The 23609-nt window shown below is 45.1% G+C and overlaps 1 protein-coding gene and 1 long non-coding RNA gene across 12 annotated transcripts in view; one reads left to right on the top strand and one right to left on the bottom strand.

Annotated features, from left to right (window-relative positions):
* CTBP1 (C-terminal binding protein 1) overlaps positions 1 to 23609 on the bottom strand; it is a 64620-nt gene that overhangs the window by 29307 nt on the left and 11704 nt on the right. For 4 of the 11 annotated variants that reach the window (XM_083738461.1, XM_083738457.1, XM_083738458.1 and 1 more), the window contains exons 2-4: positions 12692 to 12774; positions 8937 to 9157; positions 456 to 610 (exon numbers count right to left, since the gene is read on the bottom strand). In XM_083738461.1, the coding sequence (XP_083594587.1) occupies positions 456 to 610; positions 8937 to 8943 (162 nt within the window). In that variant the 5' untranslated portion in view covers positions 8944 to 9157; positions 12692 to 12774. Of the gene's footprint in view, positions 1 to 455; positions 611 to 8936; positions 9158 to 12691; positions 12775 to 14293; positions 14922 to 23609 lie in introns of those variants that run through there. The other 7 variants (XM_083738460.1, XM_083738455.1, XM_083738459.1 and 4 more) reach the window with 4 other exon arrangements.
* LOC310844418 overlaps positions 13448 to 23609 on the top strand; it is a 157899-nt gene continuing 147737 nt past the window's right edge. Inside the window, exon 1 of the long non-coding RNA XR_014564107.1 lies at positions 13448 to 13547. This is a non-coding gene — a long non-coding RNA (uncharacterized lncRNA). The remainder of the gene's footprint in view (positions 13548 to 23609) is intronic.

Raw genomic sequence — 23609 nt, 5'->3', positions numbered from 1 at the left:
AGCGATAGCAACGTGAAGCCTCCGAAGCGCAGAGGGGGCTCCCCCTGCGCTCTGGAGGCTTCACGTTGCTTTCGCTGAAGCCACCTGAAGCCCCCGGAGCGCAGCGGGAACTCCCGCTGCACTCCAGGGGCTTCAGGCAGCTATCCGCAAGCCTTTGGAGTGCAGCAGGAGTTCCCGCTGCGCTGTGAAGGCTTGCGGATGGCTGCCTGAGGAGCGAGAGGGGTCGGTGCACACCGATCCCTCTTGCTCTCCAGGCTTCGCTTCGCTGGAGAGGCGCTGAACCATTTTCCCTCTCTGCTCCGTTTCTCCTCCTGCTTCACTGAAGGGGCGCTGAGCAGAGAGGGGGAGAATTCCCCCCCCCCCCTGTTCTCCCCCTCCTATGGGCCGGTGTGTCCTATAGAGCGAAAAATGTGGTACTTCCTAGACGGGTAATTTAAATAAATGTTCAGCTGCACCTTTTCATGAATTTCTTGCGTGGACTGTGCATCGCAAAACGCAACAGTGGCGACGTCCTTCAGGATTGGCATTTCCACTGTGCAGTCCCGGCCATCCAGCAGTGCTACCAAGGGACGCGGGTGCATGGGCCCATTCATGATTGGTGGTCGAATGCCTGAAACAAAAAGGGGAAACGGTGCTTTATACACATGCTAAGTTACATCTCCAAGTGAAATAATGTAAACAAAATATCTTTCTTGAGCAGCTTACAGGTCATCGGAAGTAAAGCGGTGGCAGAGAGACTGAAATCTGACTAGCTGAAGCAAAGAAAAAAGGCATTTAGTCGCTGGCAGACCTTTAAAAGCGACTTCTTTTGAAGCCATATGAGAAAATGGTAATAACCGAATCACCTCAAATCCCAGACTATGTGCTTCAGGATAGTGAAATTGCAAAGACACGATACAAAGAGTCACCAAGAATATTCTTTTGTTGCACTTATTACGTGTACAGAGCCACTCGCCCCCAGTGCCGGATTTACGTACAGTGGACGCTCGGGTTGCAAACACGATCCGTGTGGGAGGCGCATTCGCAACCCGCAGCGCCCGCAACCTGCAGCGCCGCGTCTGTGCGCGAGCGGGTTGCGATTCGGCACTTCTGTGCATAGCGTGATTTAGTGCTTCTGTGCATGCGTGAGCGCCGAAACCCGGAAGTAACCCATTCCGGTACTTCCTGGTTTCGGCGTGCCCATAACCCAAGAACGCACAACCTGATGCGTCTGTTAACCTGAGGTATGACTGTATAACCAAAACAAGCTATAGCTTAAGGCCCCACTCTCTTGGGGGTCCGAAAAAATTTAAAGGAAAAAAACCTGGATGTACATTTCCAAAATAGAAGATAAAAAACAAATAAAATAAAATTACTTTGATAAAATACATATTTTGTTACAAGCAAATGGCTTTAGATACCTATTAGGTTCATAAATTACCAAATAGCATATAAAGGTAAAGGGACCCCTGACCATTAGGTCCAGTTGTGACCGACTCTGGGGTTGCGGCGCTCATCTCGCTTTATTGGCCGAGGGAGCTTCCAGGTCATGTGGCCAGCATGACTAAGCCGCTTCTGGCGAACCAGAGCAGCGCACGGAAACGCCGTTTACCTTCCCGCTGGAGCGGTACCTATTTATCTACTTGCACTTTGACATGCTTTCGAACTGCTAAGTTGGCAGGAGCAGGGACCGAGCAACGGGACCTCACCCCGTTGCAGGGATTCAAACCGCCGACCTTCTGATCGGCAAGTCCTAGGCTCTGTGGTTTAACCCACAGCGCCACCAGCGTCCCTCCATATAGCATATATTCAACACAAAAAACAGTGGCAATTTGTTGTTGACAAAGGACAGCTGGACATATAAAGGGCCCCATTACCTTCAGTAGCTTAGGGTCTCATCAAACCTAAACCCAGCCCTGGTCTCACCCTTCAGGTGACTAGACATTGAAACATTGCCCATAATGGCACATGCGGGCAAGCAGGCTAAGGACTTGGGTGGACTTATTTACAAGCCTCGCAATAAAGAGATGCTTCAGCTCTTGTAAATGATATTTTAGTAGGATTCCTATCATGAGACCTAGTCGTTATTTAGCATTCCTATCATGAGACCTAGTCGTTATTTAACACTCACTGCCCTCCCCCAAAACCCACGGACATACTTTGCCGCACAATAAGCTGGCATACATGACAGAATGAAGAAAAATGAATAACCAAAGAGGACAATTGGTGATATTCCTGTTTGTGGTTATATTACATTTAATTAGTGAAGACTATTCACTTTAAAAGCTTCATTTTGAATTCTTATGACCAGAGGGGAGATTTTCCTGCAGTGCTATAATGCACTGATCTGTGGCACTATGATATAAAACCAGCCTAATTAAATAAGAACAAAATTTATTTTGCTTATTTGTAAAAAGAAAGAATACTCCAGGCACAAGCGGTTTTATGGGTCTTCTACAATCACACTCTGATAGGGAAAAAGCAGGTATGGTTGATGAAGCTTACGGAACCAGAGGCAACAGATGGTCAGAATCAGCACCGCACCCAACCATGCCCAACTTTCCCAATTTCATTGAGCTCCTGAGAATAACAGAATCATAGAACTGTAGAGTTGGAAGGGAACCTAAGGATCATGTAGTCCAACCCCCTGAAATGCAGGAATATGCATCTATCCCATCCGGGGATCGAACCTGCAACCTTGGCGTTCTCAGCACCAGGCTCTAATCAACTGAGGAAGACACCCAGGTACAAATTCAACAGGGCTTTGTTTGTTTTGTTTGCTATTATGTTAACGTTGTTTTATAGATATGAATGCTGTCGTGCTTTGTGAATCTTACACTATGATTTTTGGTGTAACTGTGATGTTTAGCTAATTTTTTAGTTGTTTTGTTAATAGTGTTACACAGATGGTAAATTGTTTTATTTGTGATTTGTGAATGTTTTACTGATGATGTGTTCAGTATTCTATACAATTTATGCTGTATTTGTGATGTTCCATTATGTTATTTTTATCTTTTGTTTGTAAGCTGCTTTGGGATTTATTTGAATAAGAAGCAGCATAGAGAAATAATAATAATAATAATAATAATAATAATAATAATAATAATAACCACCTCAGCTGGACATGAAGCCAAGTGAGCAGAGGTAGTTCCTCAATCTGTCATTCCCAGAGCTAGGTTTGGGGAATTTTTTCAACATAGTTTCAGTTTAATATAGTTTAAACATGCAGTTCTGGGTTAAGCAGAGCTAATCGTGGATTCTTAACAGTGCTTTCGGAACCTAGCTAGATTTGAGGGCTGTTAAGATACCTGGGCAAACCTTGTAAATGCGATTCGTATTCTGCAATTTGCCATGTTTAGGATGGGTAACACATGTGAATGACCTGACCAAGAATCCTTCTGTCAAAAGAATGTCAGTTTGCCAAATATCCCAAGAGTTCAATTTACAATAAAGACGACTTATGACTCAATATAGGCTAATGCCTGGGATATGCACGAGGATAGGTGGGGGGTGCAGGTGGCACTGTGGGTTAAACCACAGAGCCTAGGACTTGCCGATCGGAAGGTCGGCGGTTTGAATCCCGACGGGGTGAGCTCCCGTTGTTCAGTCCCTGCTCCTGCCCACCTAGCAGTTCGAAAGCACGCCAAAGTGCAAGTAGATAAATAGGTACCGCTCCGGCGGGAAAGTAAACGGTGTTTCCCTGCGCTGCTCTGGTTCGCCAGAAGCGGCTTAGTCATGCTGGCCACATGACCCGGAAGCTGTACGCCGGCTCCCTTGGCCAATAAAGCGAGACGAGCGCCGCAACCCCAGAGTCGGCGAAGCAAAAGGAGATCAGGGATGGCCTCCAATTACCCCAGGATTGGCTTGATGGGGCAGCAGTGGGTACTGCAACCCGGGTGTTTTGTCTCCTTCACTGGATGTTTTTAATAGTTATTTTCCTATTTAGTTGTCAAAGTTTGTACAGATGGTGTGCTCTCTCTCTCACACACACACACACACACAAAATTACTGAGTTTTGTTCACAGTCATTCAGGTAAGAAGTCCCGCAAAGATCTGTGGAACAGACAGCATCATGGAAAGTTGCATATCACAGGCTCTAGTCTAGGACTGTCCAGAGACATAGAACTAAAAAACAGCAACATGGAGGATACAGGCTGCCTAAGAAACAGCTGCCTTCAGTAGCAGGAGCACAGTGCTATCAGTAAGAACAGACAGTGCTGGAGGACCATAAGGGACACAGGAATAACTTACGGCCCAAGAGCCTAGCAATAATGCAACCATTCAAAACGAAAACCCAGGGTTTTAACGGCCGACAAACAAATCTAAAATACGGAATGACGCCAGTTAGAATGACGCTCCCCTTTGTCTCCCTCTCGCTCTAAAAGGAGGTTGTGGTGTCAATCAGAGTGACCCACCTGTTGAAGACCAAAAATATAGCTATTGCAGACTTGTGCAAAACGGGGAAAGGCAAGTTCAAATCCCACCTCTGACAGTGCACAACCTTGAATATCTCTGTGTCTCTTAGTCCATCCTATCCCTCAGGGTTGTTATTATTCTGCAACCCTTGGGCTACAGTGGGGATGGGGAATCTGCGCCCCCCCCCCCCGATATCCTTCGACTACATCTTTCATCAGCCCTTGGCAGCATGATGGGAGTTGTAGTCCAGCAACATTTAGAGCAGTGTTTTTCAACCTATTTTGGGCAAAGGCACACTTGTTTCATGAAAAAAATCACGAGGCACACCACCACTGTGTGCGGAGAGGGAGATGTCAGAGCCCCGCTGCTCTCTATGGGGAATCGGCTGAGAGCGGACCGCCTGTTCGCTCTCATCCGATCCCATCTGATCCCCACCCAGGAGGGGTGGAAAATAGGATGGACACAGTCCGGCGCCAGCCTAGTGGCCGAAAATTTGACTTTTTTTTTAATCTTTCGAATTTTTCAATTTTTCCCACGGCACACCAGGCAACATCTCGCAGCACACTAGTGTGCCGCGGAACAGTGGTTGAAAAACACTGATTTAGAGGACCAAATCACCATCCCTGGGTGATTCATTTTCTCAGAAGCAGGTAGAAGGGAAAAGAATCTGGGTACCGTTGCTCGGTCCCTGCTCCTGCCAACCTAGCAGTTCGAAAGCACGCCAGTGCAAGTAGATAAATAGGTACCGCTCTGGCGGGAAGGTCAACAGCGTTTCCGTGCGCTGCTCTGGTTCGCCAGAAGCGGCTTTGTCATGCTGGCCACATTACCCGGAAGCTGTACGCCGGCTCCCTCGGCCAATAAAGCGAGATGAGTGCCGCAACCCCAGAGTCGGCCACGACTGGACCTAATGGTCAGGGGTCCCTTTACCTTTACCTTTACTCATTCACCACTGACAATTTAAAACCTGGGTTTGTCTAGCACCTGGGTTGCCGAAAAGAGCACAAAGAATGTAACAGGTTCTCTCCACGAAACAGGTTACCATTTTTCTTAATATAAACCTTGTAAATAGCCACAAACCTATACAGGGAAGTTTCTGCAAAGTGGAAAGGACTTGCATAGTTTCTCGCCCACCCCCCGGGTTATCAGTGTGCCATTAATTCCCAATCTAAGTAATATACTGGGAAATGAGGCTAGTGCGCTTTTTGTGGAATACTTTCCCCACAAAATTCTCCACTGCGTCAATCTCTCCATTCCCCACTCCCAGCGCAAATATTTTCTCCTTTGGTTCTTTTCTTTAAAAGAAAAACTGATTAAATACAAATCCCAATTTGCTCCCCTTTCTCTATCCACTTTCTCCATGCCAGGCTCAATTGTATAAACGTCTATCGTGTTGCCTCTCACTTGTCTATTCTCTAAAACTGAAAAGTCCCCAAAAAGTCCCTTTCTGCCCTTCATCGTTTTGCTGGCCTTTTCCCCTGAAACTTTTCCAGCTCCTTTTTGAGAAGAGGCGACCAGAACTGTATATAGTTTTGTATAATGGCATTACGATATTGGCAATTTTATTTCTGATTGCTTTCCCTAACAATCCCCAGAATGGAATTTTCCCTTTTCACAGCTGCCACATCCTGGGCTGACATCTTCATCGAATTACACAAATTATGCGAACAATCTTGCACAAAGCTGTGGGCTTCTGTTCTACTGCATCGTCTGTCTTGTAGTAGCCATGAGCAGATCTGAATCATCTGCTTCTAATGTTAAACTAACCACAATCCCATATTATTTTACATTTGAACTCTGGGAACTGTAGTTCACTTAAGCCAGAAGTGGCCCAACTGCCCCCCTTGGCCTAATCTCATGGGCAGGGAGGGGGATGAGATAGAAGAGGGAGGACTAAATTGAGAGAGGAAAAGGTTTAGGTTACAGTGGCGAGACTGCTATACAGTGGTACCTCGGGTTAAGTACTTAATTCGTTCCGGAGGTCCGTTCTTAACCTGAAACTGTTCTTAACCTGAAGCACCACTTTAGCTAATGGGGCCTCCTGCTGCTGCCGCGCCACCGGAGCACGATTTCTGTTCTCATCCTGAAGCAAAGTTCTTAACCTGAAGCACTAGTTCTGGGTTAGCGGAGTCTGTAACCTGAAGCGTATGTAACCTGAGATACCACTGTATGAGCCAAGATGGAAAGACACAACCCTACTCCACTATAAAAGAATGGCTGTTAAAACTACCGGAATTGGCTGAGATGGCAAAGTTAACATGTTTAATTAAGAGAAAAATCATTACGGACGTTTGTTAAGGATTGGAATTTTCTTATGGACTTTTTTGCTCAGAAGAGAAAATGAACTTGTAATATCTGGATTTGTAGATTGAAAAAAGACTGGTTTATAGAAGATAGAATGGTTCAGTGTTAGAAACTGAGATAGGAAAATTGGAAGCTAAATGGCACCTTAAACCGAGGTTATGGGCACAGCAATGGAATGTCCAGGCACACTTTTTTATAAGAATACAAAGCTGAAAATGAATAAACTGCAGCAAAAATATTATGTTCGTTTTTCACATGGCCCAGTCCTTCTCCTGCCCACCCCCCTAATATTCTTAAGAGGGTCTCTTCTCCAGTCTTCAGAGAGTGGCTGGAAGTGGGGAGGCAGAAAAAGATCGCCCTTTCCTTCCACTCTGCAGTTTTAATCTGAAATCTTCGGTGCAGTACTGTGCCCGGAGCTCAGAAACTGCTTGCCCTAATGAAATTCCCTGTTGCAAAATGCGCCTAGAACAAGGGGAGTTTTGAACACTAGAATTGGTTGGGTCTTAAGGAATGAATATCATATGTAGCTGCAGGACAGAGAGCCAGAAGTACTTTAATTTTCTTCTTTATCCTTTACTTTTTTCTTTCTTTTCCTTTTTTTGCTCTCTTTTTGACTAAGCAGCTGCTTTATCTCTGTACAGTGGTGCCCCGCAAGACGAATGCCTCGCTAAACGAAAAACCCGCAAGACGAAAGTGTTTTCCGATTTTTTAGTGGCTTCGCAAGACGAATTTCCCTATGGGCTTGCTTCGCAAGACGAAAGCCCATAGGGAAATCTCCAGAGACAGCGGGGAAGCGCAGCACGCTTTCTCCTCTGTTCCCGGACCTGTCCTAAGGCTTGCGGTGGGAGGTCCGGGAACAGAGGACAAGGCGCGAAGGGCTTCTCCTCTGTTCCCGGGGCTTGCGGTGGGAGGAGGGTTTTTCCTCCCCACCGCCAACATTCAGAACAGCCTTCTGAATGTTGGCGGTGGGGAGGAAAGCCCTCCTCCCACCGCAAGCCTTCAGGACAGGTCCGGGAACAGAGGGGAAGGTGCGCAGCGCTTCTCCTCTGTTCCCGGACCTGTCTTGAAGACTTGCGGTGGGAGGAAGGTTTTCCTCCCCACCGCCAACATTCAGAAGGCTGTTCTGAAGGCTGGCGGTGGGAAGAAAAGCCCTTCTCCCCCGCCAGCCTTCAGAAGAGTTCCCGCCTAGGCTGCAGATAGCAGCCTGCTGCCCCGCGCGAGGGGCGCTCTTAAGCAGAGCGCCCCTCACGCGGGGCAGACATTCGCCGCTTGGGGAGCCCTCTGGACCTCTTCTGAAGGCGGGCGGGGGGCAAAAGTCTTTGTTCCCCCTGCCTGCCTTCCCGGGGGCTTTTAAATCGCCCCGGGACAGCGGAGAATTCATCCGCTGACCCGGGGCGATTTTAAAATGCTGGCGGGCGGCAGCGCTGCCGCCCGCCAGCATTTTAAGATCGCCCCGGGACAGCAGAGAAGTCTCCGCTGTCCCGGGAAGGCAGGTGGGGGGAAGCAAAGACTTCCCCCGCCCCCCGCCGGCCTTCAGAAGACGTCGGGGGACAGACGGACCTGGTCTGAAGGCAGTTTCCATAGGAACGCATTGATTGATTTTCAATGCATTCCTATGGGAAACCGTGCTTCGCAAGACGAAAAACTCTCAAGACGAAAAGACTTGCGGAACGAATTAATTTTGTCTTGCGAGGCACCACTGTATATCGTACAAAGATGCTTTGTAATGGGGGGGGTGTTTTTGTATATCTTTGAATAAGTATCAATACATTTATTTATTTGTTAAGAGAAAGGAAAGGGATCACTTTTGGCTCCAAAGCCCCCAAACAAAATTATCCCAAGGGAATGTGGTGCTTGACAAAAAACTATTTCCCACTGCTGGTTTCAATTATAGCCAGTGATGAAAATTAACCATGGATATATCCTCATTTGTTTGAACAAACCAGTTTGAGCTAACCAGAGTTCCTCTACGTTCAGATGTAGCAGGGAACTCCAGTAAGCTTAGGGTTGTGTCTGAAAAGTCCCCAACACAACAATGGCCATAAATAGGATGCAGATCAAACCCTCACTGCAACACAACTTGCAAGAACCGAAAATCAAATTAAATTAAGAATAGAACTTTAGCCACAAGCAAGCATTTAAGTTTCCATAGCTGGACAAGCATTTCCTTAAAAACAAAGTCAAAAGTTGATTAAAAACAGTTGTAAGCTAGTTCCAGAGTTCTAGGAACCCCTACCAACCTGACATTTCTTAAACTGGGTTTCAGTTTCAGAGTCATTAATTCCACTTCTCAGCTATTTACAATCTTCAGTGCTGGAAGTCAACACAGCAACCTGTCATTTGATCCTCCTTCTCATGTCTTTAATTTTTCTTTCAGCCTCCTGCAATCTTGAACCAAAGCTTTTAAAACTTCTTATCCACTGTGCAAGCTCTGTATCTTGGGCTCGGGTTCAAATTTTTACTAAAAAATTAAAAAACAAACAAAAAAATACAGTAAGACAACATTAAGGGTCTGACAACTGCAAAAGCCAGCAAGTTCAAACTTAAAAAGTTCTCACTGAATCTACTTTCCAACTGCAAATGAGCAGAACAGGAAGACAAATTAAGTGCTGATGGTAACATGGCATTGTTTAGCTCAGGCATAGGCAAATTCCAGCCCTCCAGATGTTTGGGACTACAATTCCCATCATCCCTAGCTAACAGGACCAGTGGTCAGGGATGATGGGAATTGTAGTCCCAAACATCTGGAGGGCCAGAGTTTGCCTATGCCTGGTTTAGTCCCTGCTGCTTTAGGTTAACACCTATCCATAGAGTGAGCTAATTCCCACCCCCAAATGCCCCCTGAATTTTTGAATTGTATTGATATTGATGCTGCATTTTATGTTGCATTTTATGCTGTTTTTAAGTCGCATTTTAATCAATGCTTTATATTTGCTGTTAGCCTCCCTGAGCCCAGTTTTTAAACCGGGAAGGCCGGGTTATAAATAAAAATTTGTTGTTATTATTATTATTATTATTAAAGACAAAAGTTAGAAACAACACACACACACTTTTTCATGTTGGTCGAAGATTGTTGCCAGTGCACTTGAGCCTACCTTCTAGAACACGGGTGTCAAACACAAGGCCCACGGGTCGAATCCGACCCACCAGACCTCGTCACGTGGCCCGTGTAGCCTCCGGCGGCCTTCACCTTTTATTCTCGCTTTCTTTTCTTTCTTTTTTTTGACACAAGAAAGTCGCCTCTTCAGCGCATGCGCGGCAGCCTACAAGCCAGAGAACATCTGCCCTCTAGCGGCGCCGGCTGTTCTACACAGGAAACCTCCACTTTACATGCATTCAGGAAACCTCCACTTGTTTTTATATTGAGTCCTACAGATACAACGGGCCCTTTGAGGGTGACTAAACTGCTGATGCAGCCCCCGATGAATTTGAGTTTGACACCCCTGTTATAGAAGGAAAGCAGAAAGGAAAACAGTGCAAGGCAAGAACGGCTGAATGGCCCACACTCACCAAGAGGAGCAAACTGTGATTGACAGCAGAGGGTGGCATTAGCTTATGTTATCATCTGAAAAGCAATTTCTTTGTAAGGTCTGTAGAACACATTTGGGAGGAGCAACAGCGATGTTTAAGAATGACGTAGCGTGTGCATGTGTGTACGTTTATAAATATATACAACTCAACAGAATATATATATGGAGGGGCTGGGTAGCGATTTCATAAATGCACTAAAACGTGCCGTACGAACTGGGAGGAACATAAAGATACAGCACATGACCTTCGTAACTTTACTGCAGCTGTAGGAACTAAAGATCCAGTGAGAAGGCTTAACTTTGAATTTCCTGTACATAGGGAATGAAGTTAAACCAGGCATAGGCAAACTCCGGCCCTCCAGATGTTTGGGACTACAATTCCCATCATCCCTGACCACTGGTCCTGTTAGCTAGGGGTGATGGGACTTGTAGTCCCAAACATCTGGAGGGCCGGAGTTTGCCTATGCCTGAGTTAAACCCTTAATGTCTTCCAAATGTATTTTTAATTATGTATCTAACAATGCAATTATTAAACAGCCTTTAGTCTACTGACCACTGATGAAGCAGACCACTAGCACAGCCCTACCATGCATGTGTTTATGATCCAAGGGTAATATTTAACCACTCTCACATTCTTTTGCAGTGTTTAGGGCACTGTCAGCCTATTCAAGATATTCTGCAAACCGTCCTACTGTTAACCATTTAACAGATTTAAAAAAAACAAAAAACTTTTCTTGATATGTGATATTTGGTAAAAATCAAGGACAAGAACAATTTTTCACCAACATACAGAGATGGCCCAAAACATTTTGGCACCCGAGATAAACCACAAAATTGTGCGCCCCATCCCCCCTGCCAGGGAATTAAGGGTGAGTGGAATTACAATAAATTTTGTGGGCTCATAGCAATGATTTTGTTTTCTGATACAGAACAGATAAATCAACAAATTCCTGAAGCGAAACCTCTTCACAACAAAATTCCCACCACACCTTGATCTGACGATAGCACCCCTTATGCTATTGCTTAGGTTTAATGCAGCACATTGGATGGTTTTATTATATTTTATTATATTCCGATTAAATTCCGAACAGTGCATTAAAGGCATAATTGCAAGGCTCTTTAGCAAATGTTTTAGGCGCTATTCTAAATATTTAAAATTTGAATACTGAAAATCGTATGCTTTTTTTTATTTAAAATGTAGTTTTCTCTTAATAATAGCACAAATCCAGAGGGAGATAGGATGCAATCCTACTACATTTCAACCACGGTATCCTACCATCTAGGAGGGTTGAGAATTGGACTTCCGCTCCTTCCTCTTGAGCCATGTCCAGAAAGTGGTAATGGCAGGCTGGTATATGGACGCCTGTATGCTCAGGGCTCTGTCCTCATCCCCCATGCTTTTTAATATCTATATGAAACTGCTGGGAGAGATCATCAGGAGGGTTGGGCTGGGTGTCCACCAATATGCGGATGACACCCAGCTCCAGCTCTGGTTTTAATCGGAACTGTGTGAGTGTCTGGAGATGGTTGGAGGATGGTCAATGGATTGAGGTTGAATCCCAACAATACAGAATTACTGTTTCTGGGAGACAGGGGGCGGACAGGCGTGAGGGACTCCCTGGTCCTGAAATGGGCAGCTGTGCCCCTAAAAAACCAGGTGCACAGCCTTGGGGTCATTTTGGACTCACAGCTGTCCATGGAGGCGCAGGTCAATTCTGTTTCCAGGGCGGCAGTCTACCAGCTCCATCTGGTACTGAGACCCTACCTCTTGCACACTGTTTCGCCAGAGTGATACAAGCTCTGGTTATCTTCTGCTTGGACTACTGCAATGCGCTCTATGTGGGGCTACCTTTGAAGGTGACTTGGAAACTACCACTAATCCAGAATGTGGCAGCTGCCAGACTGGTGACTGGGAGCAGCCACTGGGACCATATAACACAGTTTCTGAAAGATCTACTTTGGCTCCCGGTATGTTTCCGAGCACAATTCAAAGTGTTGGTACTAACCTTTAAAGCCCTAAATGGCCTCGGCTCTGTATACCTGAAGAAGCATCTCCACCCCATTCTTCAGCCTAGACCCTGAGGTCCAGCTCTGAGGGCCTCCTGACAGTTCCCTCACTGTGAGAAGTGGGAACCAGGCAGAGGGCCTTCTCGGTAGTGGCGCCCTCTGTGTGAAATATGCAAGCTTATCTGAGTAAATATGAATAGGATTATATGGTTATATTAAGTTCCATTGAAATTAATGGGGCATAAATTAGTTGCAACTAACTGGTCCTATTGCTTTGAGTGACTTTCTCTGGATTTGGCCACTATCATTTCAACCCATGTCTGAATGGAATGAAATGCACAATTTAGAGTTAAATTTAAAACTGATTTGTACGCCACTTCTCCACAGACCACTATAATTACATAGCTCACTGCATCCCTCTGCAAATCCATGATTTGGAGGCCCAACATTTGACCTACCTTTCATTTTCTAACATCTGTTTGCAAAGTCCAAAGAATTTTTTTCTTTTTTCCTCAAAACAAATGCTTGAATTCTCCTTTTTCTGAAAAATATATAAATGCCAAAAAAGCACAACACTTATGAGTAACCCTATAAATTACAAACCAGCAAGTGTGTGAAATGAAGGGTAACATAACAGAATGGAGTCCAATGTTTTCACTTCTATAGAAGTTATCGTGCACAAATGTTTTAGGATTCTTAATCTTCATAATCTTCCTTGTGGGCACTGCTTTTTTAAGAGGCTGAATTTTAGTTTACTTTTGCTTTAACATGAAATGAACTATGGTTTTTTTTGTTTTGAAATTAACATGCATTATGCAAACATTTAAAAAACAAATACTTTTTAGAGATGGCATTGCTAGCACAGAACATATGCTAGACACTTAGAAAAGTCTTGCACTCCTACTTGTAATATGTTCCCTGTGATCTCTTAATTTCATCCCACTAGGCTACCAATTCTTCCAAACACCTGAAGGTTGTAAATCATTTATCATTTGCTGCTTATACATCTGGGTGCTTTAAAAACAATGATAACCTGGGTGAATCTCTTATTCCAAGTACCGTATTTTTGCTCTATAAGACTCACTTTTTCCCTCCTAAAAAGTAAGGGGAAATGTGTGTGTGTCTTATGGAGCGAATGCAGGCTGTACAGCTATCACAGAAGCCAGAACAGCAAGAGGGATTGCTGCTTTCACTGCGCAGCGATTCCTCTTGCTGTTCTGGCTTCTGAGATTCAGAATTCCCCCCCCTTGTTTTCCTCCTCCAAAAACGAGGTGCATCTTATGGTCTGGTGCGTCTTATAGAGCGAAAAATACGGTGGTTGTTTAAAGCGCTCCAGATGTTAGCTTCTTCTTTTGCAAAAGCTCCACAAAACGTAGGAAAACAGCTAACAGACAAGATACTTGTTGTTACGGAACCTAGGAGGTACTTGATGGTTTTGCCCCAACACTGACCCTGTCATTGTGTTCATGTTAGCAGCAAGCAAGCAGCGCAACAGGCACAGTTGACACCTGTCTTGTGAGTGTCCGTCTTGCAAGTTGCCTGCAAAGGCACTTGAGTGGTACCTATTTATCTACTTGCACTGGCATGCTTTCGAACTGCTAGGTTGGCAGGAGCTGGGACCGAGCAACGGGAGCTCACCCCGTCACTGGGATTCAAACCACCGACCTTCCGATTGGCAAGCCATGAGCTCAGTGGTTTAGACCACAGTGCCACCCGAGTCAATGACTGTACTCTTATCTAATTTAGTTCTGCCATGCCCCGCATTTGTGACTGGCACCCAAAGCATTCTCAAAATTCACAATGTGCCCACCAGTCCAAAAAAAAGTTTGCGACTCCCGACACAGAGCTTCACAACACACAATACCATGCAGGAGAACACACTTGTAAGGTTTCTTCTGCCATCCCACTAAAATATGGAAAACACTACAAAGGCATTTATCACTGCAAGTAAGGAGAAGTCATGGTCTTACTGATCCTTTGAAAGTTCAGCTCAGATCTCCAATCTACCTGCACAGATTTTTGAATAAAAGACTGAAAAGCACAAGTATAATTTTACTTACATTTATGTTTTGGCTAACATACGGCCACATGAAAGCAGGGTCTCTTCAAGGGTATTCCAAATTCCTTCCCAAAATTTTCAGATAAATAGCACAAAGGAACCAAGAAGAGATAAATAAAAAGAAGCAAAGTTTTCCCCTCTATTGCCAACGAAAGGAGAGGGCATGACTTTCATATATCCGTACCCGTCAATCACTGCACTCTTTTTGTTTCTGTTGGCATCATTTCCTAAAAACCGGCGCTCATCCTATCACCTCAGAACAAGTTCGAACACAGCTTGAACAGAGGGTTGTTTTTTAAAAAAAATATATGAATAACTTTAAACATATTGAACTATTTGTTTTCACTGTGAGGAATAATGGCATCCACCAACTATTCAGAAAAGGGAATTAAGTCCCCACCTGCTCAACGCTTTTCCCGTCAATCAGCTGATTTGAATAATGACGGCTACACTGCAATGCCTGAAATGGTTTCAGACATGCAAACTGGTTTTAGAGCTGCACAGTTCGACCAGGGTCTACACCTAGGTTTCTATATCCATGACTCGAGCAGAAATGCTAGGGAGCAGCGGAATGGCATCTTGAAGGATCATATTATTATTACACAGGCCAATCCTAGCTTGTTTTACAAAAAAATAAAATAAAATCTGCGTTTTCCCAAAATCAAACCTGTTCTGTACTTGTGATTTTGAGCGGCACATTCGGAAGCCACCTCAGAGCTAATTCATCTGATATGAGGGAGACAAACTTTCCTTTTCTTGAGACATCAACTTCTGAAGGTTTTCTCTGTAGTAAAGCTTTCGCTGTGATTCATCTCCCCCTTAGCTAAACTTGCTATTTGTGGCAGAATAGATAAAAAGAAAAATGTTACGTTTAAAATCATCTAGTACCCCCCCCCCACCATTAGTCCCTGATGCCATCTGAGCCTATTAAAATCACTTACAGCCCAGCTTTCTGAAGCTTTCTGTGATTAAGTGCTAGAGGTTATTCTTGTGAAACTGGGCCCTGCAGTGCTGCAAATCAAAGGAAGTGGGGTAGAGCCAGGCAACCATGTACGAAATGGAAAGGCACTAGAATTTACTATGGAACACCACGGGTGGCGCTGTGGGTTAAACCACAGAGCCTAGGGCTTGCCGATCAGAAGGTCGGTGGTTCAAATCCCCGCGAAGAGGTGAGCTCCTGTTGCTTGGTCCCTGCTCCTGCCAACCTAGCAGTTCGAAAGCACGTCAAAGTGCAAGTAGATAAATAGGTACTGCTCTGGCGGGAAGGTAAACGGCGTTTCCGTGGGCTGCTCTGGTTCACCAGAAGCGGCTTAGTCATGCTGGCCACATGATCCGGAAGCTGTACATCGGCTCCCTCAGCCAATAAAGCGAGATGAGCGCCGCAACCCCAGAGTCGGCCACGACTGGACCTAATGGTCAGGGGTCTCTTTACCTTTACTAGCCTTTGTAAACATTGTATTTCCCATCTTCCCCCATCAACCACAGCCACCAAGGGTCAGGGTTTATGGGAGCTGCATCCCAAAACATCTGGATGGCACCAGGTTGACGGAGGCTGCTGTCGTATGTGCCATCTAATCACTGTTCGAAATTAGCAAGGCGCATTTTGCCCCTGCCTATCAGCCATTTGCAGCCAAGTGATGATGCCTGGGCCCCAGGATGAATTTCAGGAACCAAAATGCTTTTTCTGTGCAATCTGAGCAGGAGTGGTGAACAATGTTCTAGTTAACTGTTGTCGCTTCTCTTCACTTACCCCACCCCACTGCCCTGCTAACAGTTATGAAGAATATTCTTACATTATGAATGGTTCCCGTCGCCATTAAGAAAAAGAGGTCAGAATAATAGTCAATATGTATGTGGACTGTCCCTGGATCAAGTGACTTTTCTTCTTTCAGTTCTCAAAGTTCTTAGCCTAGCTCAAAGTTGTCATCTGAACTAGCCAGATGTTTAACTCATAATCAATCTAAACCACCGTAAATCCATTAAGAGAGGGCATCAGAAAAGACATGTTTGGAACCATTCTGCTGTATGGGCTCATGACCCTTTATTAAATCCACAATTCATCTCTTCAACCAAGCTCTATCAAACATGCTGCATTAATGCTTGCTTTGCGCACAAGGGGAAAAAACACTGTGGGGGGAATATTTCTCCAAGCAACTGCATTTCATATTGAAGGACGGCTTTTACCTAGTAATTACCAGCCTCCCTCTGGGGAAGTTACAGGCACTCAATGCACTATCCAACACATTTAACTGTGCTATGTTCTGGCTCTTCAAGTCAGTGATCTGGCTTGATGTCCTTGTATGTTCAAAGAAAACCAGACAGAAAACTCTCCATCTCACACCTCCTTCCTTTCTCTACATCACATATAACTGTGCATTACACAAGGTTTGCTGCAGACCAGAGATTTTGCATTATGCTTCTAGATAGAATTAAATAATGCATTTAAACCACTTCATGTACAATAATATATGTATTAATTGCTTGCTACGGCAACGAAAATGGATTAGTTTACACTAGTAAACTAATACATCTTCATTGCCGTAGCAAGCAATTAATACATATTATTGTACGTGAAATGATTTAAATTCATTATTTAATTCTATTTTCTTATTGAAATAACCTAAGTAATTCTCCTTGATTAAAATCAGCCAACCCTGAATATAGCGCTGACCTATTTACTTTCTGTGCCCATTTATGATTATGTAATCATCAAAACGTATATTCTGTTTTGATGGGGGGGGTCTCAAAATCCAAGCACGCTGATTGTTTTGTGCCACATCTGCTAAGACACTCCAAAGATTTTAATGCATTTAAAATCTAAACTCTAAAGAAACTTGACAGCTTGTGTTCTTATTCAGATACGCCACAGCTGCAAAGAGGTATCTTGTCAGGCCGTTTTAGACAAAGCTAATTGGAATTCTTTAGGGACGCGGGTGGCGCTGTGGGTTAAACCACAGAGCCTAGGACTTGCCGATCAGAAGGTCGGCGGTTCGAATCCCCGCGACGGGGTGAGCTCCCGTTGCTCGGTCCCTGCTCCTGCCAACCTAGCAGTTTGAAAGCACGTGAAAGTGCAAGTAGATAAATAGGTACCACTCAGGCAGGAAGGTAAACGGCGTTTCCGTGCGCTGCTCTGGTTCGCCAGAAGCGGCTTAGTCATGCTGGCCACATGACCTGGAAGCTGTACGCTTGGCTCCCTCGGCCAATAAAGCGAGATGAGCGCCGCAACCCTAGAGTTGGCCACGACTGGACCCAATGGTCAGGGGTCCCTTTACCTTTACTTAAATTGGAATTCTTTGATCTGCATGAGCCCTGATCAGCAATTTCCCATAAGTAAAAGAAGGTGGGGAGGGGGAAAACGCTGCTGACCACATCCCTACGTCACATGAACTACATTGGCCCTGCCTTTGCACAAACAGCTATGGTTCTATGTGATTGTGCATCCTCATCCCCACACAATGGACATTTAGAGAAGGTCTGGCTGCTCCATATTCCATTCAGACGCCTTCAGTTCAGTGTAGACTTCTAAGCAGACTTCCATAGGCAACCTCCCCACTTGCGCCTGATCAACACAAGCACAACTGTTTTCAGCACTGAAAGGGGACAGGACAGACTTGCATGCGCCCTGCTGACGTGTGAAGTGGTTGGGAACGGAAGCCCCACATAAGCAGAGATTCCCCCCCCCCCTTTAACCTGGTAGCCACAGGCAACAAGGAATCCCATGCAAGCGAGTTTGCTGGTGGAAGAGGAGTGGATCTCTCCATTCCACTGGCATCAGTCAACTTGGGTTTTCCATGTTCGCTGCAAAAGAGGGGAAGACTTTCCTCACCCGCCAGCCTGCTCGGTAGAGTAATAAATAATAATAAAGTTTTATTTATATCCCGCCCTCCCCGGCCGAAGCCGGGCTCAGAGCGGCTAACAACAGTAAAATAATACAGCATTCTAAAATCAATTCATTATAAAATCAGTTCAAATCAAATTAATGGCAACCACTGGGCTAGTGTTCTGTGAGGATTGCCAAAGGAGGGAGTCAGGCTGTGCCCTGGCCAAAGGCCTGGTGGAACAGCTCTGTCTTGCAGGCCCTGCGGAAAGATGTCAAGTCCGGCAGAAGGCTTTTGCCTGTTAAAAAGCCGGTATCCTACATTTCCATTCTGGCTGTGAAAATGTGGGCTGCTAACTTCTTAGTAGATGTATAAAAAGAGTGCAACTCTGGTTGCAAAATTTGCTTATTTACCCATTTATAAGTGACCTTTAGAAGACATCTAAAGGCAGCCCTGTTTAGGGAAGCTTTTAATGTTTAATAGATTATTGTATTTTAGTGTTTTGTTGGAAGCCACCCAGAGTGGCTAGGGAAACCCAGCCAGATGGGCGGGGTATAAATAAATTGTTGTTGTCGTTGTTACTTTCTTCTTGCCGGTTGCGGTGGCTGAAGAGTAGCTTAGCTTGGCACATGGAGACCTAACCATCGGCCGATGCATTGCAGAACTGCCTGTTACCTTCACGTAAGAAGCAATCTGACATCTCAAATCAAGCTCCTTATAAAAACCTCTTCATGCTCTGCTATTAATTACAGCACGGTTTCCTTTTGGGAAACTTAGGATCATAAAACTGTAGAGATGGAAGGAGTCCCAAGGCTCATCTAGTCAACACCCACCCCCAAATCCAGGAATTGATTTATATAGCTACAGTGGTGCCTCGCAAGACAAAAATAATCCGTTCCGCGAGTCTCTTCGTCTAGCGGTTTTTTCGTCTTGCGAAGCAACCCTATTAGCGGCTTAGCGCTATTAGCGGCTATTAAAGGCTTAGCGGCTTAAAGGCTTTTAGCGGCTTAGAAAGGGGGGGGGAGTGAAAAAAATCGCAAGACTCGCAAGACGTTTTCGTCTTGCGAAGCAAGCCCATAGGGAAATTCGTCTTGCGAAGCGCATCGCAAAACGGAAAACCCTTTCGTCTAGCGGGTTTTTCGTCTTGCAAGGCATTCGTCTTGCGGGGCACCACTGTATGAGAAAGCTTGTCAGGGAATTAATATTTTGCTGCCCCCCCCCCCAAAAAAAAACAAAACAGCATAATTTTAACTCGGCTGGCCATAATCTTTCCCCTTTGGACAGAGAGAAAGAGGCTTAACATAAAGGGAGGTAAGTATTTCATAAACATCAGGAAATTCTGCAGCATCTTCAAAGAAAGGCCACAATGGTATCTGTTTGCTTTAAGGACTTGCTGTGGGTTACTCAATGCTTCCCGGTCTTTTGGCTAAGACCAAATTTAGATATCTCTTGTTTAGCTCAGATCAGCATCCTCAGAATGCTTTCAGATGATCCACAACAGGGATGTCCAACAGGTGGATCGCTATCTACTGGTAGATCCCCACCAGGTTATGGTAGATCACGGTCAATCTCTGGCTCCCTTTCCTTAGCGTCGCTAAAACTGACTCCTGCCCTGCTCCCTCACCCTGCCCTCCATTGTTGTATGTTCTCTGGAAGGGAAGATGGAGCTTTCTGTGTGCTGCTGTTTTGATCCATAGCGATCTTTTTTGTGAGTGACTTTACCCCCTTGTCCCTTGCCTTAAATCCGCCCCCAAGTTTTTTTTAACCCCTTAAAAAGGGCCTTTCTCCTCCCTAAATAAAGCTCAGCAACTTAGAGCTGACCCCTTTTTAATTCTGAAAGTAGATTGTAGTCTCTTGAGAGTAAGCCACCCCGATCTACAACGTTGTTGTTTAGTCGTTTAGTCGTGACCGACTCTTGGTGACCCCATGGACCAAAGCACGCCAGGCACTCATGTCTTCCACTGCCCCTGCAGCTTGGTCAAACTCATGCTGGTAGCTTTGAGAACACCGTCCAACCATCTCGTCCTCTGTCATCCCCTTCTCCTTGTGCCCTCCATCTTTCCCAACATCAGGGTCTTTTCCAGGGAGTCTTCTCTTCTCATGAGGTGGCCACAGTATTGGAACCTCAGCTTCACGATCTGTCCTTCCAGTGAGCACTCGGAGCTGATTTCCTTAAGAATGGAGAGGTTTGATCTTCTTGCAGTCCATGGGACTCTCAAGAGTATCCTCCAGCACCATAATTCAAAAGCATCAATTCTTCGGCAATACTTTATTTAAAAGACGAATGTGGTAAGATGCTGGTGGTCTGAAGGTTTCTTTTGAGTCTGGCAGTGGTACAGGTGTATATTCCAGCACTACTGGCCACCCCAACAATATAGGTATCGCCTAGAGGCCATTGAAGCACCCATCCACTTAGTTCGTCACGGGACCAACTACAGCAAGCATTTCGGAGAACTGGAGCAGCAACAAACCTAACTGTGTCTATCTGCTACTGAGTCCACTTTCCGTTCATTTTGTTCTTTCAGTGTACAGTGGTACCTCGGGTTACAAACACCTTGGGTTACAGACTCCGCTAACCCAGAAACTGTACCTTGGGTTAAGAACTTTACCTCAGGATGAGAACAGAAATCGTGCGGCGGCAGCAGGAGGCCACATTAGCTAAAGTGGTACCTTAGGTTAAGAACGGTTTCAGGTTAAGAACGGACCTCCGGAACAAATTAGTTCGTAACCAGAGGTACCACTGTACAGTGAAGCTGCACCAGAATAGAAAGCAGCATATTTGTTCAACAGGCTTTCAGACATTCTCCTGTGTGGGAGTGGGGGAAAATCTGGTGGTTTGCAAAGGATGGACACCAGAAAAGTGATTCTCAGTAGAACAAAGTTTAGGAATAATTTAGCTATACAGTGGTACTTCAGGTTACACACTCAGCAAACCCAGAAATAGTACCTCGAGTTAAGAACTTTGCTTCAGGATGAGAACAGAAATCGTGCTCTGGCGGCGTGGTGGCAACAGGAGGCCCCATTAGCTAAAGTAATGCTTCAGGTGAAGAACAGTTTCAGGTTAAGAACGGACCTCCGGAACGAATTAAGTACTTAACCCAAGGTACCACTGTAGTTTAAATGTTATTTGTGTTAAGACATTATTTGTGTTAAGACATTATTAAATTTCTCCAACTATGCACAGAATTAGGTATTTTTACTCCTACGTCCACCTGTGTTCCATTTATTTTATATATTACATTTATATACCACCCTTTATAAATAACCAGGGGATCCTGCACCTTACAGAACACAGGACCACAGCCCCCAATAACGAACACACAGAGGTCTACTACACATTTTGCCACACTTTGAGTCTATGACGTACAATCAAGCTAGAGCTGTGGTCTCCCGGAGACTGAGTGACATTGCCAGACTTAAGGACATAGCCCAGGTAAAACCAGGGATGTTCCTAGGGGACCAGATTCCTAGGGGATGTTCCTAGGGGATGTTCCTAGGGGACCAGCCCCCACCTTGCAGAAATCCACTATGTGGAATACCGCAGACTTCTTACAGCGGCTAGATTAAATGTCCTCGACTCTGCGATATTGTGGGGAAGGTACAGGGGAGTACCATACGCCCAGAGAACCTGTCATTGTGCCATGGGTGTGGCTGAGTCCACCGAACACATTCTCTTGACTTGCCCTTCTTATGCAGAGCTTAGACAAAATTCTATAGATCAATTTAGCTTCCTACCCAGAGAAAACCAGGTTTTACACTTGCTGAATAATGTCACTAGAGCTATACCTTCCTTGGTGGCCAAATTTCTTTTTTTTTTAGCTTTTAAGCGTCGCAAGTCTATAATTGACTGTATTGATATGGGGCTATCTGTTTAGCCCATTTTAGTGTTGGCTAAGTTCTAAAATCTTCCTGGATGTTTTTAACTGTGTATTGACAAATGTACTTTTTTCTGACTGACGGTCGAATAAAAGGTTGATGATGATACACATTTTGCCAGTACCAAGCTCTGCCCGAGACCTTTTAGAGCTTTTGCCAGGCAGAACAGACACCCCTAGGCTAGCTGGGCCAAAATCTGACTCAGTACATGGGCCATGCTCTATCCTGCTACACTTTTCAGGCAGGCTCTGAATCAACATCACTGATAACTACTGCAGCACTGACTACTTCAGCTTCTCTGGAATCATAAAGGCACCTTTGCCCTCCCAATATGCATAGCTTTCTTTGAATTCGCAGCGTTCACACACACAAAAAAGAAGTTCTTATCTATTAAGACTATGAGAAGAATGTTTAACAATGCAGCAACTTCAAGCATGCATCTACAGACACAACTGATACTATCAGACTTCGAAACCAGCCCTCTGTTCAGGGTTGAGGTGATTCTCCACCCCACAGTATAACTTCAGTGTAACTTGGGTACGACACCTATGTATTTCCAACGTAGTAGGGGGTTGGGCTAGATGACCCCTAGGGGTCCCTTCTAACTCTACAACTCTATGATCAGCCTCAGAGCCATCAAAAACATTGATTGTAAAAGGAAGAAGCAATTTTGGGCTCTTCCGGCAAAGGAAAAAAACAACAACCGGCCTTCTCATCTCTCACGCATACTTTAAAAAGTTCAAACTGACTGTTACAACCATGTAATACATCATTCATATCTTTGTCTGGGCTAATTACGAATTGCCCCAGGCTACAAAGATATGGGGAAAGGTGACATCATCATTGTTGTTTTGCGTTTCTTTAGCTGGGGAATAACATGCACCGATAGCCATCTTCAAATATCCAAAAGGGCTGTCACATGGAAAAAGCTGGTTTCCTCCTGCTCTGGAGCGTAGGACCCAAACCAAGGGATTCAAGTTACAGTGGTGCCTCGCAAGACGAAAAGAATCCGTTCCGCGATTCTCTTCGTCTAGCGGTTTTTTCGTCTTGCGAAGCAAGCCCATTGACAGCTTAGCGGATTAGCGCTACAACGGTCTAGCGGCTTCTAGCGATCAGCTGTTAAGCGGCTTATCAGCGGATCAGTTGTTAAGTGGCTTAGCGGCTTTGGAAAAGGGGGGGAAGCGATAAAAACCCGTAGGGACTCACAAGATTTTTTCGTCTTGCGAAGCAACCCCATAGGGAAATTCGTCTAGCGGGTTTTCGGTCTTGCGAGGCATTCGTCTTGCGGGGCACCACTGTACAAGAAAGGAGATTCCCGACTAAACATCAGGAAATACTTTCTGACAGTAAGAGTGGTTCAGGTGTGGAACTGGGCACCCTTGGGGGCGATGGATTCTCCTTGGAGGTTTTCAAGCAGAGGTTGGGTGGCTTTTGCAGAGTTTCCTGCATCGCAGGGGGTCTTCATGGTCCTTTCCAACTCTACAATTTTATTATTCTAAGTGTCAGCTAATTATGTGCTCTCATTCCTCAGTAAAGTAACAGAAAACACAGCTTAAGAAACACTGAGCATCACTGAAACAGTAAAGTTACCTTCCCACCTGGCTGTGCACAGATTAATAATAA

Source organism: Podarcis gaigeae (genome assembly GCF_964106915.1).
Source record: "Podarcis gaigeae genome assembly, chromosome: 5".
In the NCBI taxonomy this organism is placed as follows: Eukaryota; Metazoa; Chordata; class Lepidosauria; order Squamata; family Lacertidae; genus Podarcis; species Podarcis gaigeae.
Note: the sequence above shows the minus strand (reverse complement) of the source record. Positions and strands in the feature narration are given on the sequence as shown.